Raw genomic sequence first — 15311 nt, 5'->3', positions numbered from 1 at the left:
CTGCGCGGGAGGCGGCGCTCGGGGCTGCGGTTCCCGGCACGCCCTGGAAGAAGGCGGCGAGTGCGCCGCGGCCCCGCGGTCAGCGGAGCGCTCGGCCCGGCAGGGATGGACGCCGTGCGGCTCTGCGCGCTCTGGCTGCCCGGCCTGGTCCTCATCCGCCCGGGGTCGGGAAGGGGCCCGGGAGACCCGACTGTACCGGGTGAGGAGGGGCGGGGCCGGACAGCAAGGGAGCTGCGCGGAGCGGAGCCCGTGGCCGGGCTTGGGGGCTCCCCGGCTTGAGGGGTGTGAGGGGGCCCGGGCCGGGGGGCGCCGCGCAGTTAGATTCTGGGGGCTGCTGGCGCCCGGCTCCGGGGCTGGGGGGGGCCGCCGGTGCGGTGCGGTTGGGCTCCGGGGGGGCGCCACTGCAGTGCGGTTGGGCTCCGGGGGGGGGACACAGAGGTTGGCTGCCCCCCCGGGTAGCACGTGCCTTGGTGCGTGTCGGGCAGGCCGGTTTCCCGCCCTCAGTAGCGGGGCCTCTCTCCAGCCCGCCTGGGGTGCTGCATAGGCAGGGTAATGGGAACAGGGCGAAAAAACGAGACCCCACTGCCCCCCGTGTAAATTTCTAGTGAATGTGTAGACCTGCCCTAAAACACCCTAGGGGCAGAGTTTGTCCCCAAGACGGGCCAGCTGTGACTCACCCGGGGTGAGGCTCCCGACAAGAGCCTAACGGAGAAACAGGAACTGGGTTGTCCTTTTTTTTTTTTTTTAGTTCTTTCTGCAGTAACTGCGAGGCCAGGGTTTCACATCGGATAGCTTCACACCTTCTCTACACTACAAAATTTAAATTGACCTAAATTAGCTCACAGCTGGAGCTCCCTCCCCTCTCCCGGCTGATGAGCTCTGCTCTCGAAATTTACATGGGTGCATTTGGCACTGGCTTGGACTGTCAGCCCGTTGGAGTGGGGGGACCTCCAGCTATGAGCTCATGGCAGGGCTGACAGGCCCAGAGCAGGGAGGACTCCACCTGTCCGTACCTGTCACAGTTAAGTTGGTGGAAGCACTCCTGGTTAGGGTGCGCACCACTGAATGCAGATGCATCTGAAGAAGTGGGGTTTTTTTTACCCACGAAAGCTTATGCCCAAATAAATCTGTTTAGTCTTTAAGGTGCCACCGGACTCCTTGTTATTTTTGTGGGTACAGACTAACACAGCTAACTCTCTGATACCTGGCACCACTGACAGAGGGCATGTAGTGTGAACATGAACCACCACAGTAATTACTATGGTGGCTGTAGGTTGACCTAACTCCGGTCAACTTAATTTTGTAGGTCTTACATCGATCTGACTCTGTTGCTTAGAGCAAGCCTCAGTCTGCAGGACTCAGCTCTTTGTACAGCACTATTATTGTGGGATGGGGCTATGCTCCAGAGAAAGTATGCTGGACAAATAAAATGACTGCCTCGAAGAGATTAGTGGTGGAGTCACAAATGTCTATATTTTAGCTAAAATCCTCATGCCGTTCATTCTTGGTTTAGTACTGGTCAGGTTGGTAGAACAGCAGGGTTTTCAAAAGGTTTGAAGAGGAGAGAATACATCCTCTGTGTGTTGTCTCATACATGAGGGGTGGGTTTTGTAATGAGGAATGGTTGAGGTATTCTAGATTGATGGACTACTGCCATACTAGTTATCCTCTGGGCACCAGAACTGTGCCAGGCCATTGAAGGCTCTTGGTAAAAATATCTTCCAACTTTAATAGTTATTGACAGGTGTTACAAGAAAATGTTTTAATATGGTTGGCTTTCATTAAAGTAGATTGTGAGAAGTACATTGTAATGAATACTCAGGATTCAATTTGAGCAGACCAGCTGTCTTCCACAAAGATTTCTCCGTGAAAAGGAATATTAAATTTCCTCTCTTCCTCCCCCCCACCAGCTGCTCAATGTATTGTGACAAAAGTGGACTTTTTTTTTATTCTGCTACTAAAATATGGGATGAACCAACAAGAGCCAGAGCAGCTAACACCTCTGTAAAATAGTGTGCTCTGAGAATGCAAATCTGACTCTAAACATTGATTACTTGCACTGTGGGAATTGTGTACTTCCTACATTCAGCTCTTCATCTCCTTTTAGGCCATATCTAGGTGAGGGGGAAAAGTGTATTTTTAACACACGTTAAAATCTTACAGCTTTTCTATGTACAAAAATTATACAGCTTTAACTGTGTTGGTATAGTTAGGTGGTACAACCCACTAGTGTGGATGCAGTTACAGTGGTATAAGGATGTTTAATATCATGGTAGCTTAATCCTGTGTGAGATTCATAGATTCCAAGGCCAGAAGGGTTCATGGTTATCATTTAGTCTGACCTCTGGTATAACAGGCTGTAGAACTTCTCCAAAATAATTCCTAGAGCATATCTTTCAGGAAAAACAGCCTGTTTTGAAAATTGTCAGTATATGGAGAATCCACCGTGATCCATGGTAAATTGTCTCAGTGGTTAATTACTCACACTGTTAAAAATTGACACCTTGTTTCCTGTCTGAATTTGTCTAGTTTCAACTTCCTTTGTTATTCCTTTCTCTGCTAGATTGAACAGCACAGTATTAAATATTTGTTCCCCATGTAGATACTTGTAGATTGTAATCAAGTCACTTCTCTTGTCTAAAATAAATAGATTGAGTTCTTTGAGTCTCTGACTACAAGGCATTTTTTCTAATCCCTCAGTCATTGCCATGGCTCTTCTCTAAACCTTCTCCAATTTATCAACATCCTTCCTGAACTGTGCGCACCATAACTAGACACAATATTCCAGCAGTGATCACATTGTACCAAATATCCTCTCTACTACTCAAGAGTCCCCTGTTTATGCATCCCAGGATCACATTAACTCACTTGGCCACAGCATCACAATGGGAGTGCATGTTCAGCTGATTATTCACCACAACCTCTGAATCTTTTTCAGTCACTTCTTCCCAGAATAGAGTCCCCCTTCCTGTGAGTGTGGACTATATTCTTTGTGCATGTATACATCTACATTTAGCCATATTAAAATGCATATTGTTTGCTTGCACCCAATTTATCAAGCAATCCAGATCATTCTGAATCAAGGACTTGATACCTTCATTATTTACCACTAGTTATCAGGCATCTTTATACTGATACAACTGTTATAACTATTGGGGTTAAAAAAAATCACTTGCCTACCTGAAATAGCCAACCCAATACAAAAACTATGTAGAAAAGGGAAGTTTTGATTTTTAGTGTGTGTTAAAAATACACCTCTTTTTCCTAGTAAAGACAAGGCCTTGGAATCTTGAAATTTTATGGATATATTATCAACTTGAAATCCAGTTATGTTAAAAAGACTTGAAAGTAGTTTCTAAGTACTGGATGGTTTCTGAATCTGCCTACCAATATTTGGTTTTGATTGCATTTTCCTATATTTAAAAATGTTTTATTCTCTCTCCCCTGTTGCTGTTTGAAAGACCAACACAAACAGGAAAGGGAAAGCTGTACCTGACTGCAAAGCAAATAGTGAAAACAGCTGTAAGCTGTGCTATAAAGTGCACAGAGTAAAACAAAATGAAAATTAGAAAATATATTTTCTAATTTATCTTTCACTTACAGTAATTTTAGGTGTTGTAACAACAACAAATAAAAGATTTTAAAATGTCTTCTCCCCCCCCCCCATGGTCATTTTGATAGTACAGAATAGGGTGTCTGGTGTAATGGGGTGTTTTATTAAATTGTGAACTGCTGCTTTGTAAGAGGAGTGAGGCTGGCTGACGTGTATATTAAAAATTCCACAATCAGAATATTTGGCATTTAGAGCTTTTATATGGGTACTGTTTATTTTTATAAATCTAAAGAAATCATTGGTTATGTTGTTCAGGCCCCAGTCCTTCAAAGAGCACGCAAGGTTTTAGGTTATCTGCCAAATCTTGAGAGCCTGTGAAATTTCAGAGTTGAACTAGTCCTGCACCCTATTTACTTTCTTAGCGTAGCTCTTTTGGGTTTTTGCTTCATTTTTGCTTTGAATGACTTCAGTTATAAAAGGTCATCCGTTTAAAAGAAAATTTAAAAATCCCTGGTATTCTCATACCTTTTTGACAATACCAGTGCACTGAATGAACCAATTTCCTGAACTTCATTTAGAAACTTCAGTTTTGTAGCTCTGATCATTGTGAATGTTTTTTTGCCCAGGTGGCATAACATTACTGAAAACTTACATTTGGAGAGTTAAGGAATATTTGCTATAGGCTTTATGAATTTTTCTAAATTTTGATTTCCATTTTTTGCTTGAGGTTGGTGTACTGGCCATACTATTAGAATTAGAAAAGGAGTACTTGTGGCACCTTAGAGACTAGCCAATTTATTTGAGCATGAGCTTTCGTGATGCATCCGATGAAGTGAGCTGTAGCTCACAAAAGCTCATGCTCAAATAAATTGGTTAGTCTCTAAGGTGCCACAAGTACTCCTTTTCTTTTTGCGAATACAGACTAACACGGCTGTTGCTCTGAAACCTGTCATTAGAATTAGTTTCTTCATTGTATTGGCTACTTCTTGATACAATGTGAACTAATCAGTGAGGGGTTTTAAAATTTATTAATTTAATTTATTAATCTGAATATACTAGTAAATAAAGCACAGATTTGTGTTATACTAAGAATTAATGTCAAAGCAGCAGGACAATAAATTATGAAATGTAGGGGTTTAAATATCTTCTAGATGTTTTGGAAAAAGAAACCCTAAGCTCTTTGACAATTTTTGTAGACTTATTTCAGAGTAACAGCCGTGTTAGTCTGTATTCGCAAAAAGAAAAGGAGTACTTGTGGCACCTTAGAGACTAACCAATTTATTAAATTGGTTAGTCTCTAAGGTGCCACAAGTACTTCTTTTCTTTTTGTAGACTTAAAACATTTCTTACCTATTTATGACTACTGGATGGTTGTGTAAAAGTAGAACTATATTCCTGACTAGCAGTCATTACCATCCGATGACTTGCTATGTGTGGCCTGTGTGAAATGAATTGATGGTGTCGTGCCAGTTTCTAGTGGATAGGTATTTGCACACAAAAAATTACAGTTGGAACTCCTTTTGGCAGAGTAGCTAGGAAATCAAGGATTGGTTGGGCAAGTAGACTGAACTATCTTTTAGTCTCTAGAAGTGGTCCATTTAGGTCAGGACTGAGGCACCTCATTGGGCCAGTGAGAAGAAGCTATTCTATCTGTGCTGTGGATGAAGGACCAGACAGTCAGGATGGCATTTCACAAACATTAACCTCTAAACTTTTTCTGAGTTGCAAGCAAGTTGCATCCTGTTACCTGCAACTGAAAAATAGCTACAAGTTATAACTGTAGTCATCCTTAGGCAATATGAACAACAATGGGTTTTCTGTGCTTGAAGATATTTTTTTCATTGTAAAACCTAACTAAAATATAGATTAAATCTTCCTATATCACTTGGCTTTTAAAACATCCCTTAACAGTTTTCGTTGAGTTTTTTGCTAAGTAATTTGGTTTCCTGTCTTCAGAAAGTTTTTTTCCTCTTAGAATGAGAAAATGCCTGTCACGAGGTTTTATTTTTTAAACCTTTTTAAAAAGTTCTTGAGACATTTTATGGAAAGGAGGAAAATGTTGATACTAAATCCAGGTTAGGCATTGCTTGGCTTCTGCTTCCAAAGTTTCAGAGCTCAGTTTCCTTCAAATTTAACTGCAAGAGATACAGAATTTCAGCAAAGATGTAGGCAAGCTCAAAACTCACGGTTCACGGATTAAGTCTTCTGTAATCATCTTAGAGAGAACAGTCCTCTTTCACTGATCTTCCTTTTGCGAATTAGAGCCAGGCATGGGCATAAGTTTTTTTTCCTAAACAGTGTGGAGGTGAAATTGAGTGTTCAGTGTCATTTTACTTGTTAAAATACTAGTGGAAATGAAAGCTTTTATTTAAAATATAGAAGCAAACTCACCATTCCTTCTTTGCATGTATTTGATAGATGAGGTTACATTTTTGTGTATACATGCTGTGATTAAAAAGTTGTATTATTTGATACTATTGATTAAAAAAGGTTCATAACTTTGATATAATTCTTTTTTTCTAGCATGTTCTAATTTCTCCTTCAAGTCCTGTGAAGAATGTCTAAAAAATGTTTCAGTAAGTTTTGTCATCTTTTTACACTATTTTGGGGTCAGAGAATCTGGTGATGCTTACGTTTAATGAGATGATGCTGAAATGTCTTACCACAGCTAACTCCATAGCTGTGCCGCACAGGCTCAGAGGAGGGTGGGGAAGGAGATAGCAAAGTAGTATAAGTCATTAGACAGTATCATGCTGTCTGGAGTGGCTCACGGCTGTGTGCCTACCTCGGAGCAGACTGTCAAAAGCCGTGCAGACAGCCAAAACTGGTGATACGTTTTATAATTAGATTTCACCAACACAGTAATGAATGTGAACTCCTGGATCACTATATCGGTCTTATTGTAGAGTCACAGACAGTCCCCTTAGGCTCTCCAGTCTATCTTGCCACATAGGCCAGCTGGACTTAGTGATAAATGGTCACTTAGACCAAAAATCACAAAATATTCAGGTCGCTTCCAGTCCTAAGAGACCAGTTACTTACGTCCAGATCAACTGGTACCCTAGATCTTTCACCAAAGACACTGCCTGCAGCCAATCCTGTAATAAACTGTCTAAAGATTTATTAACTAGGAAAAAAGAAAGTTATTTACAGGTTAAAGCAAGCAAACGTACACACACAAATGAGTTGCAATCTAAATCCTAAAAGTGAGAGGAGTTGTGATCTGTCAATTCACAAGGTGTTTTGGCAAATCCAGGGATAACCCTGGAGGGATCTCTTGGTTCAGTTTAGAGTCTCTGGCCATGTGAGATGCAAACAGCAAAGACATGAAAATTCTCTTGTGACCCTCTTTTATCTTTTACATTTAGTCTTCCAGTCCATGAGATGAGCTCCCTTACACGTTGCATTTCCAAGATTCAATAAGGCCATTCACCTATTCTTGTGTTGCAATGTTCCTTAATGGCCTGTTTAATCTTGATAAGCCTCTTGAATGGGCGGGGGAATGCCTGAGTTCACAAGCTCAAAGCAAACATTTTCAAAGTTATAAAGCAAAGTTTATATATTTCCTTCTGGCAGGGAAAACAGACATTACGAGTGAGATTACTGCATGTAGTAACTTCCAAGCATTTTGTAGAGCTCTAAACACTAAATACATTATTATAAGACTGATACTTATTTTGAACAATACTAACATACAGGTAAGCTGATTTGGTTTCCAGCTATGAGTTTGTCAGTTCTTAGCTAAAGGCTTCAGCTTTAGCCAGAATTGGCACTTGATTTGCCAGCGTCATATAAAGCATTATTTGTTCATACAGCTAATGAAAAAGTAGAAATTGTAGAAATTATTGTAAAACATCTTTTCACTAAAAAAAGATAAACAGTCTTGTGTTCTCCCACATATGTTACTTTGTTGTAATGGATCATTTCATTTAGTCCCGATTAGCCTTGGGACAGCAAATTTTAAAACAAGATGAAATATGCTGATTCTCTCTGTGCTGGAATAGTTGCTCAGTGTGTGTGCTGTTAGTCCTCCACTAACTCAACATGAGTCTAGCAAAGCAATAAATAAAGGTTCTCATCATCTTTGAAGTAGAAGACAGGAGAAGGTACATGTGAGTCATCTAGGATGAGCTTGTAACTATTGATGAATTCACTTATCACTTATTTGCTATGTATAGGAAGCTTTTTTTAGTATTTTCTCTTTGAATAGATGCTGCTTGTAAGTACCAAAATGTTGGCATGTTAATAGGTGTATTCCTGACACACACACCCCAGACACGCTTTCCATCAACACAAGTGAGAACTACTCAGGTGCATTGAGAAGAAAATAAATTCACAGGTGTGTGTGTGTGTGTGCTGAAGACACCAGAAGAAATGTAAATATGTTACATCTTCAAAATCTATCAAACTATCGATGTATATACTTCTTTGATGACAGAATGATGGATGATGCAGTGAGACTGCCTTAATATCATCAAGACTGACCTTGGAGAGATGAGTTTAGACTTGACTGAGCCGATTCACATGACTGAGCCAATTCACAGAAAAATATAAAAGGCAGAAATAACTAAACCATTAGCATTTATGTATGCAATGTAAAGGCATTAGATCACTGGAAATGATTTTTTTTAATTGTCAAAGTAGAAAAATACCCAGCTGCTTATTTTGGTAGTAAAATAGATGGCTGCAGAAAATGAAAATATGCATTTGGGGACTAGACGATAATTTCTACTAAATCTTAGGGCTGGTCTACACTACCAGTGTCTACACTACAGGCTTCCTCCCACCGATGTAAGTGCCCTACTACACTGACATAATAACTTCATCTCCACAAGAGGTATAAGGTTTATGTTGGTGTAGTTAGGGTGATGCAGTGTCTGTGTAGACACTTCATCTGGTACATTGGCTGTCTTGTCAGTTTCACAACAGGAGCTGGGAAATTGACAAGAAAGGCTGGTAGCTGCCTTCCACTTCTGTGGAGAGCTGGGGTGAGAAGCCAGGGGGGCACACCCGCTCCCAGCAAGTAGCCTGGCAGGGAGCTGGTTAGGGGCGGGCCAAGAAACCAAGGCAGCTGAACCCTGCTCTCCTGGGGCGAGAAGCCCTGGGTGGCTTCTCCTGGCAAGGAATGGGAGGGCAAGAAGCCCTGGGTGGCTTCCGCTGGCAGGGAATGTGGAGTCGGGCAGGGGAGGATTCCAGCTGGCTAGGATCCTGTGGGGCAGCCAGGCTCTTGGCAGGGAGCTGAGAGACCAGGCTCTAGGCTCCCCACACTGCCCCTCTTAGGTCAGTGGAAGCGCTCCTGGTGAGGACGCTCACCACCGATCCAAGGATTATAGTGTGGACGTGCATCACCATAGTAATTACTGCAGTGGGTGTGAGTTCACCCAATATAGCTTGACTTAGTTGCTTGGTTTAGTTTTTTACCATCCCTACCATATAGGTCAGAATGTTCAAACTTCAGGCATCTAAATAAAAGTGGTTTGATCTTCGGAGTTTCTGGAGCAGGTGCAGTTTCCATTGTGAGTGCTCTGCATTTTAGAAATCAGGCCACTTTTATTTAGGTGCCTAAATGTAGATTTCAGGTGCCTTATTTTAGGTATCACATCTGAAAAATTGTGGCATGAGCCCTTAAATCTTGTAACTGAACATTCTGTATTGACTTCTGAAAAGAGAGCTTAATGGCATTCTTTTTGATGTGGTTATAAAATTACCAGTTATGTTATCTGCTGAACACTACCTCTTGATAGACCATCTGCAGGATGTCTGGCATTGAATGCAGTGAAAAAGAGGCTTCTGTTCTCCCTGTTTGTGTGCATGCATGGTGGCTTGATGGTGACTGGGGACAAGAAGTTCCAAAACAAGAGACTTAATACAAACAAGACTTCTTAACATTGCATATTAAACTCTTTCGCTTGTGTGAGACTATATTGCCTCTTTCCCTGTTTTTAAAAAAGCCTAACTTTTTATTTTTTTCCGAGATATTTAAGAAAAGTAGATTTTTTTTTTTTTTAATTTGTTCTTTACCATTCCCCTCATGCCTTGTTTTGGCCAGAATTAGTCCTTAAAGTTTATATTACTAAAATAAATTTCAGGCATACTAGCAAAAATAAAAAACCTAAAAACAAAGTAAATTGACGCTAATAAATTACACCCAGCTTTTTAAAACAGCAGTGACTTACCTCAGTGACAGAGATTAGTCCTATGTATGCTGTACCTCTAATTATAGAAGATAGAGGAAGCAGCATTTTTTTGCATTCACAAGACTAAGAATTGTTCTGCTTCGATGATGATACTCCATGGGGGATTCTGTGTCAAAAAAATAAAAATTTTGCACCAAAAAGTTAAAATTCTGCAATATTCTACATATTTTGTCAAAATAATGCAATATAATCACATCAGTTTCAGTTGTTTTGGTCATTTATTTAATTAATTACAGAAAAAAGTTAAAATAACTATTCCGCATTTCCTAAACACATGAAACTTAAGTTAGATACTTTGTAACTAATACCCTGCATTCCAGTTATAATCCTGGATTTTCATTTAAATTAAATTATATTACAGAACGCCAGACAGTGCTAAAAAAACCAAACTGGAATGTCATTTTAAATTGCTCAGACTTTTACACATGAAAGTTATAGTTTTGCTAATCATTGTCCTGGACCTGGCTGGGTACTTCGGGAAGTGTTTGCTTCTGATTGTCCTGGCCTTTTATTGACTGCTTGGTAAATATTTTATTTGCCCTCAAAGTCTCTTTTTTAATGGGTAAGTAAAATAAATCTTGAGCTGTAATCTAACCCCATTGTGCCATTTTGGCACAGGAAAAAAGTGCGAAAGCACATAGATCTTCCTAGCTGATTCCCCTACTGTCATTTATAAGGCTTTACATCACGCTGGCAATGTAGGGGCCTTAAAACTTTTACAGGTTTTATGCTCCTTGGAGAATTGATTGAGAATGGGAACAGTTAACTAAAAACAGGAACATTAACAATGTTACTACACATGTCTGCCTCGGGAAGGACCCTTCCTCCTGCATAATTAAAAAGACCTACAACCTCCACACCCCCAGACGCAGTAGCAAGGGAGAGGGACTAAGGGCTAGTCTACGCTAAAGCACTACCATGGCCTGCTATCACAGCAGCACTTTAACGTGGCTTGTGTAGTCACGGCAGAGCACTGGGAGAGTTTAGATGCCAGCTCTGTTTTTTCGCACCCCTGAGCAAGAAAGTTGCAGCGCTGTAAATTGCCAGTGTAGACAAGCCAAGAGTGTCTCTCGCTTGTTGGCAGGCACACACGTCCAGCTCCCCTCCCCTTGCAGTGGTTTGTATCACTTAGGCTGCTGCAGGCTCACTGGAATAGATGTGCTGCCTGGGAAGAGGCACGTCTCCTCCCCTCCCCCCAGATTTCTTTTGCATTTTTCTGCATGGAGGGCACAGAAATATGTGGGCGATATGAATTCTGTCAGGAGTCTAATAAGATATTATCCTGATAATGAGTACAGCCTAATGCCACAAGCTCACTTAGACATCATGTAAAATCTGGAGTCCGTACTAACAGATTCCAGTCTAAATTTGGGTCTTAAAATATTATCAGAATACAGTGCAAACTATGATGATAATCTCTGCCTAAATAGACCAGCTAAATATTTTCAATTTTCAGTTATAGACTGTCATGAATTTGAGAACTTAAGTTAGACAGATGTTTCATAATACCAGTGAAATTTGGTTGTCTTGTAGCTTCCGTAAAAAGAATAGCTGTAGTAAGGCAGTTCCTAATTTGACATCAAGAATAAATCTGTTAAAGAATTTTCTCATTTTACCCTGTGCTGTCACATACCAAATCTTCTGCCCTTGGGACTGCATGCATTTGTAACATAGGCAGTCTCCAGAAAGTGCTAAAGTTGATCTATCCACGCTATTAGTTACAGCCAGCAGCAGTTTAGCAGTGGCTTTAATGATCAGTCAAGCTGATATTAGGCTGGCTGTTCTTCATATGTTCATACAGTTTATCTTGCATATTATAAGAAATGGTGCTCGTTTGTGTTGGCTGAACTAGCTAACATTGATCCTGTAAAGATATTCATTTTGGGGGAAATTAAAGCATTCTGCTTGTTTAGATGTTCTTTGTAAAGTGAAGTGCCCCTTTTTTCAGAAAGATTATTTGAACCAAAACAGCCTGCATACCACAAGCTACAAGTAATGAATTGCTCTTCCCCACCTGCAAGGGAATGAGTATCTCATTGATGTCAGGATTTTATTTTCTAACATGACTCCTGTAAAGAGAAACAAAACAGCATACTCTGCAAATTAGATCTTGGTTCTAAGAGCTATTTTCTTGTTAGTACAATTGGATCACGAATAGTTTCTAGATGAAATCTCTTTCTGCTGTGAGTAGGTCCTATTAAAACATGTCCTGAAAGGGCTCCTATTAAAACCCCATTCTACATTTCTTCATTGATTCAGTTGTGTGGTGAAGGAATTCTGAACTAGTGTCAATATTATATTCCCAGATAAAAATTAAACTAGAATTAAGGCTGAGTACAAATCATTAGTTTAAGAGGAAAAAACATTATAGCCATGTTGGAATTACACCAATCCCAGGAAATTCAGAGTTGAGGTTAAATTTAAGAGAAATCTAAACACATTAAGGTATTGAAATGCACAGTTAAGGCACCCAAACAACCTTAACTGTGTCCCATAGCAACACTATTCAATAACCATACAATTACGATTAGAGCTTAATGGTATTTGTATTTACAAATAATAGCAGGAATATATAGGAGAGGTGCAACATGGCTTTAAGAAAGGAAAGGAGTACTATAGACACAATAAAATATTTGCAACGAGACAGACATTTGGAAGAATGATAAATGGAGGGCATAATTGCTGTTCAGTATTAATGATCTTGAGAAAGCGTATGAGTTGGTTCTGCAGAAGTTGGTATTTGGAATATTGAAGGGAAAGGGACGTAAGGAAGTGGAGATGTTAGAGGAGCTGTCTTGATGGTCAAGAGCTCAGGTGGTAACAATATATGGAATTTCGGGGAGTTTTAAGGTGATGGGATTGAGACAATGAGTCCACTTCTCTTCATCTTAGTTAAGGAGTTAATTAGTAGGAGAACCAAGCCGGTGGGGAGACAGAAAACTAATACATGCTGACGATCTGGCCCTTTTGTCTGACCGCAAAGAAATTGGTAAACAGGGTATCGGAGTGGGAGTCTGTGTTTTGAAATTGTTAACAAAAACTGAAGTTGTGAATGTAGGGAAGGTAGAAGAAGAGCTCATTATTAAAGTTTCAGGAGAGAAGATGAATCATAAGAAAGAATTTATGTATTTGGAAGTATTTAGTGCCATTGGAAAGAGATCTAGAGAGTTGAAAAGAAGAACCCATTATGCATGGGTGGCAGTGAAAAAGGTGCCAGGAATACTCTGGGTAGAGCCCTCCATGGATACAAAATGTATGTCCATGGATATAAAGCAGATGTCCACTGAGTAACAGGGCTCTAGCGACAACGAGCAAGACAAGCAGGGCCATAGCCAGTGACTGGGCCAGGAACCACAGCAGCAAAAGCAGCAGCATGTCAGGCTGCCACTCGCACAAGCCAGCACCCAGCCTGGGCAGCTCTTCTGGCATGGCTGTACTGCCCCAATCCTGCCCACAGTGGCGGGCACCAGGCTCACCAGTAGCTGTCCCTGGTCACACTAGTGGGTATAAATGGCTCACACGCTCCCAGTCAGGAGATGCGCACCTCTGCGTGGAAGGGATGCTATGACCAGGGACAGCTGCTGGACAGCTATTACCATGGCCCGGCTATGGCTCTTTGGCCCCTAAAGCACTGGCCCACGGCTAGGTTGGGAGCCGGAGCCGGTCGGGGTAAGTACCATGCAGGCAGCTGTAGGGAGCTGTGTACCCTCTACCTGTCCTGCGTGGGAGGCCAAGGGGGCAGAGACACAGGACAAGGGCAGCTCTTGGGGGAGCCCACCCTGGCCAGCTGGAGTGGCCCGGGCTCCCCAGGCTGGCTCTAGCTTCCAACTTGGCCATGGGGCGGGACCTCATGGGGAGAGATGGGGCCATGGAGGGAGCGGTTCCTCCCGCTTCCTCTGCCCCACCACTTTTAGGAAGAATCAGTTTCCCCAGTCTAGTCTCCTGTGGGTCTCATTTAGTTTGGTCTCATTTCTGTTGTTGGGTTTAGTGTATGACTAGTGGTGTTAGCCTGTGATTTGCAGCAGGTCGGACTAGATGCTCTAGTGCAGTGGTTCTCAAACTTTTTTTTTTCCCCGCAGACCACTTGAAAATTGCTGAGGGTCTTGGAGGACCACTTAATGATCTTTCCAAATGTTGTTTGTACTGTTAGCTAACTATTGTAAAGCGCTTTTGATAACCATCCCCTGGAGCTGGGGAAAGTCCCCTCTTTCTCTGGCCGCCACAGCCCTGCACATCCCAGATTCCCCCCCACCCTCTTTTCTCACCCCAAGGCCACCACCTCACCTTACATGTGCGTCTTCTCCAGGGTCCAGGCTCCTAATTCCTGGAGCCCTCCCTGCACAGCTCCACGAATTAGGTGGATGGTCCTTTGTTGTCTCGTGTGCGGCTGCCCAGGCACGCACCTTAGAGGGAACTATCCACGGACCACCTGAATGGAGAACCTCTGCTCTAGTGGTCTGTTCTGGCCTTGAATTCTGTGATTCTGACTCAGATTGACAGATTACTTAAATATTAGATCATTCAGTAATTGAAGAGTAAGTGCTACAGTTATGGGGGGATATACTTATTTTTTTCATATTTAACACCATTATTTGAAAGTTTTTTTTTCTAAGTATGAATTCAGTTTAGCCCTAACTGTAGAACTGCGACTAGGGCTTCCATAATTCATGTAGGGCTTCATTCTTCAAGATCACAGGACATAGTGTTCATACTCACTTAAATTTGATATTCTGTCCAGGGACTGTTGTATTGGGGCCCTTGTTTGTAAATAGCTGTTTGATGGTCAGTAGTTGTAATATGTCTTTGTTTCTCTCCTATGCAGTGCCTTTGGTGTAATACAAAAAACACTTGTATGGACTATCCTGTGAGAAGTATTCTTCCATCATCTTCACTGTGTCCACTCTACGATGCTCGATGGGGTGTTTGCTGGAGTAGGTACTAATAGTAATTTTAATAAACAGATGTAATTACTTGTAATTCAAGCTATAGTAAGATAATATTGATTTTTGTTCCAAAATTAAGTTGACTACCATGTATTTATGATTTAGAATATGTTTCACCCAAGGAGCATCTTTGGTGGGATTCACTAATGTACACTGCCTGAGATCCTTAGGAACAGCCTTTTGAGGTACAGAGTCGTGGTGCTCTGCCTTAGTAAGCACATCAGCACCTTGACACTTAAAGGGGTTGTTCTTCCAACTCTACAGGAGATAGGATGATGTATGTGCCCTTCTTCACCTTGAGTGAAGGGAGTCAGCATGATAGAAGTATGTTGCCGCTCTCATGGCTGCCTCCTCAGCATGCACAGACAGCTATGATGGCAGCAGAGAACTGGAACTATACCAGTACTTCCACTAGAATGAATGCAAATGGAAAGTTCAAGAGCGTATGAGAGTGGTACAGGCTAAGGATGGAGGTGTGTTGGCTGTGGGTGCTGAAGAGATGCAATTGAGGCTTTTAAGAAAAGTGGGGGGGGGGGAGAGGGGCTGATAAGTAGCGTGGCTTCACTGCTCATTTCCTTTTTACAGTTTGTGTTGACAAATTATGCAGCCTAGCAACTT

At 41.7% G+C, this 15311-nt stretch overlaps 1 protein-coding gene across 1 annotated transcript in view; it reads left to right on the top strand.

Annotated features, from left to right (window-relative positions):
• The window catches only part of PTTG1IP2 (PTTG1IP family member 2), a 59948-nt gene continuing 44637 nt past the window's right edge, over nt 1–15311 (top strand). The window contains exons 1-3 of the mRNA XM_084619112.1: nt 1–199; nt 6077–6129; nt 14573–14681. Coding sequence (XP_084475238.1) covers nt 106–199; nt 6077–6129; nt 14573–14681 — 256 coding nt within the window. The 5' untranslated portion in view covers nt 1–105. The remainder of the gene's footprint in view (nt 200–6076; nt 6130–14572; nt 14682–15311) is intronic.

The sequence above is a fragment of the Lepidochelys olivacea genome, assembly GCF_965140295.1.
Source record: "Lepidochelys olivacea isolate rLepOli2 genome assembly, chromosome: 2".
NCBI classification, from domain to species: Eukaryota; Metazoa; Chordata; order Testudines; family Cheloniidae; genus Lepidochelys; species Lepidochelys olivacea.
Note: the sequence above shows the minus strand (reverse complement) of the source record. Positions and strands in the feature narration are given on the sequence as shown.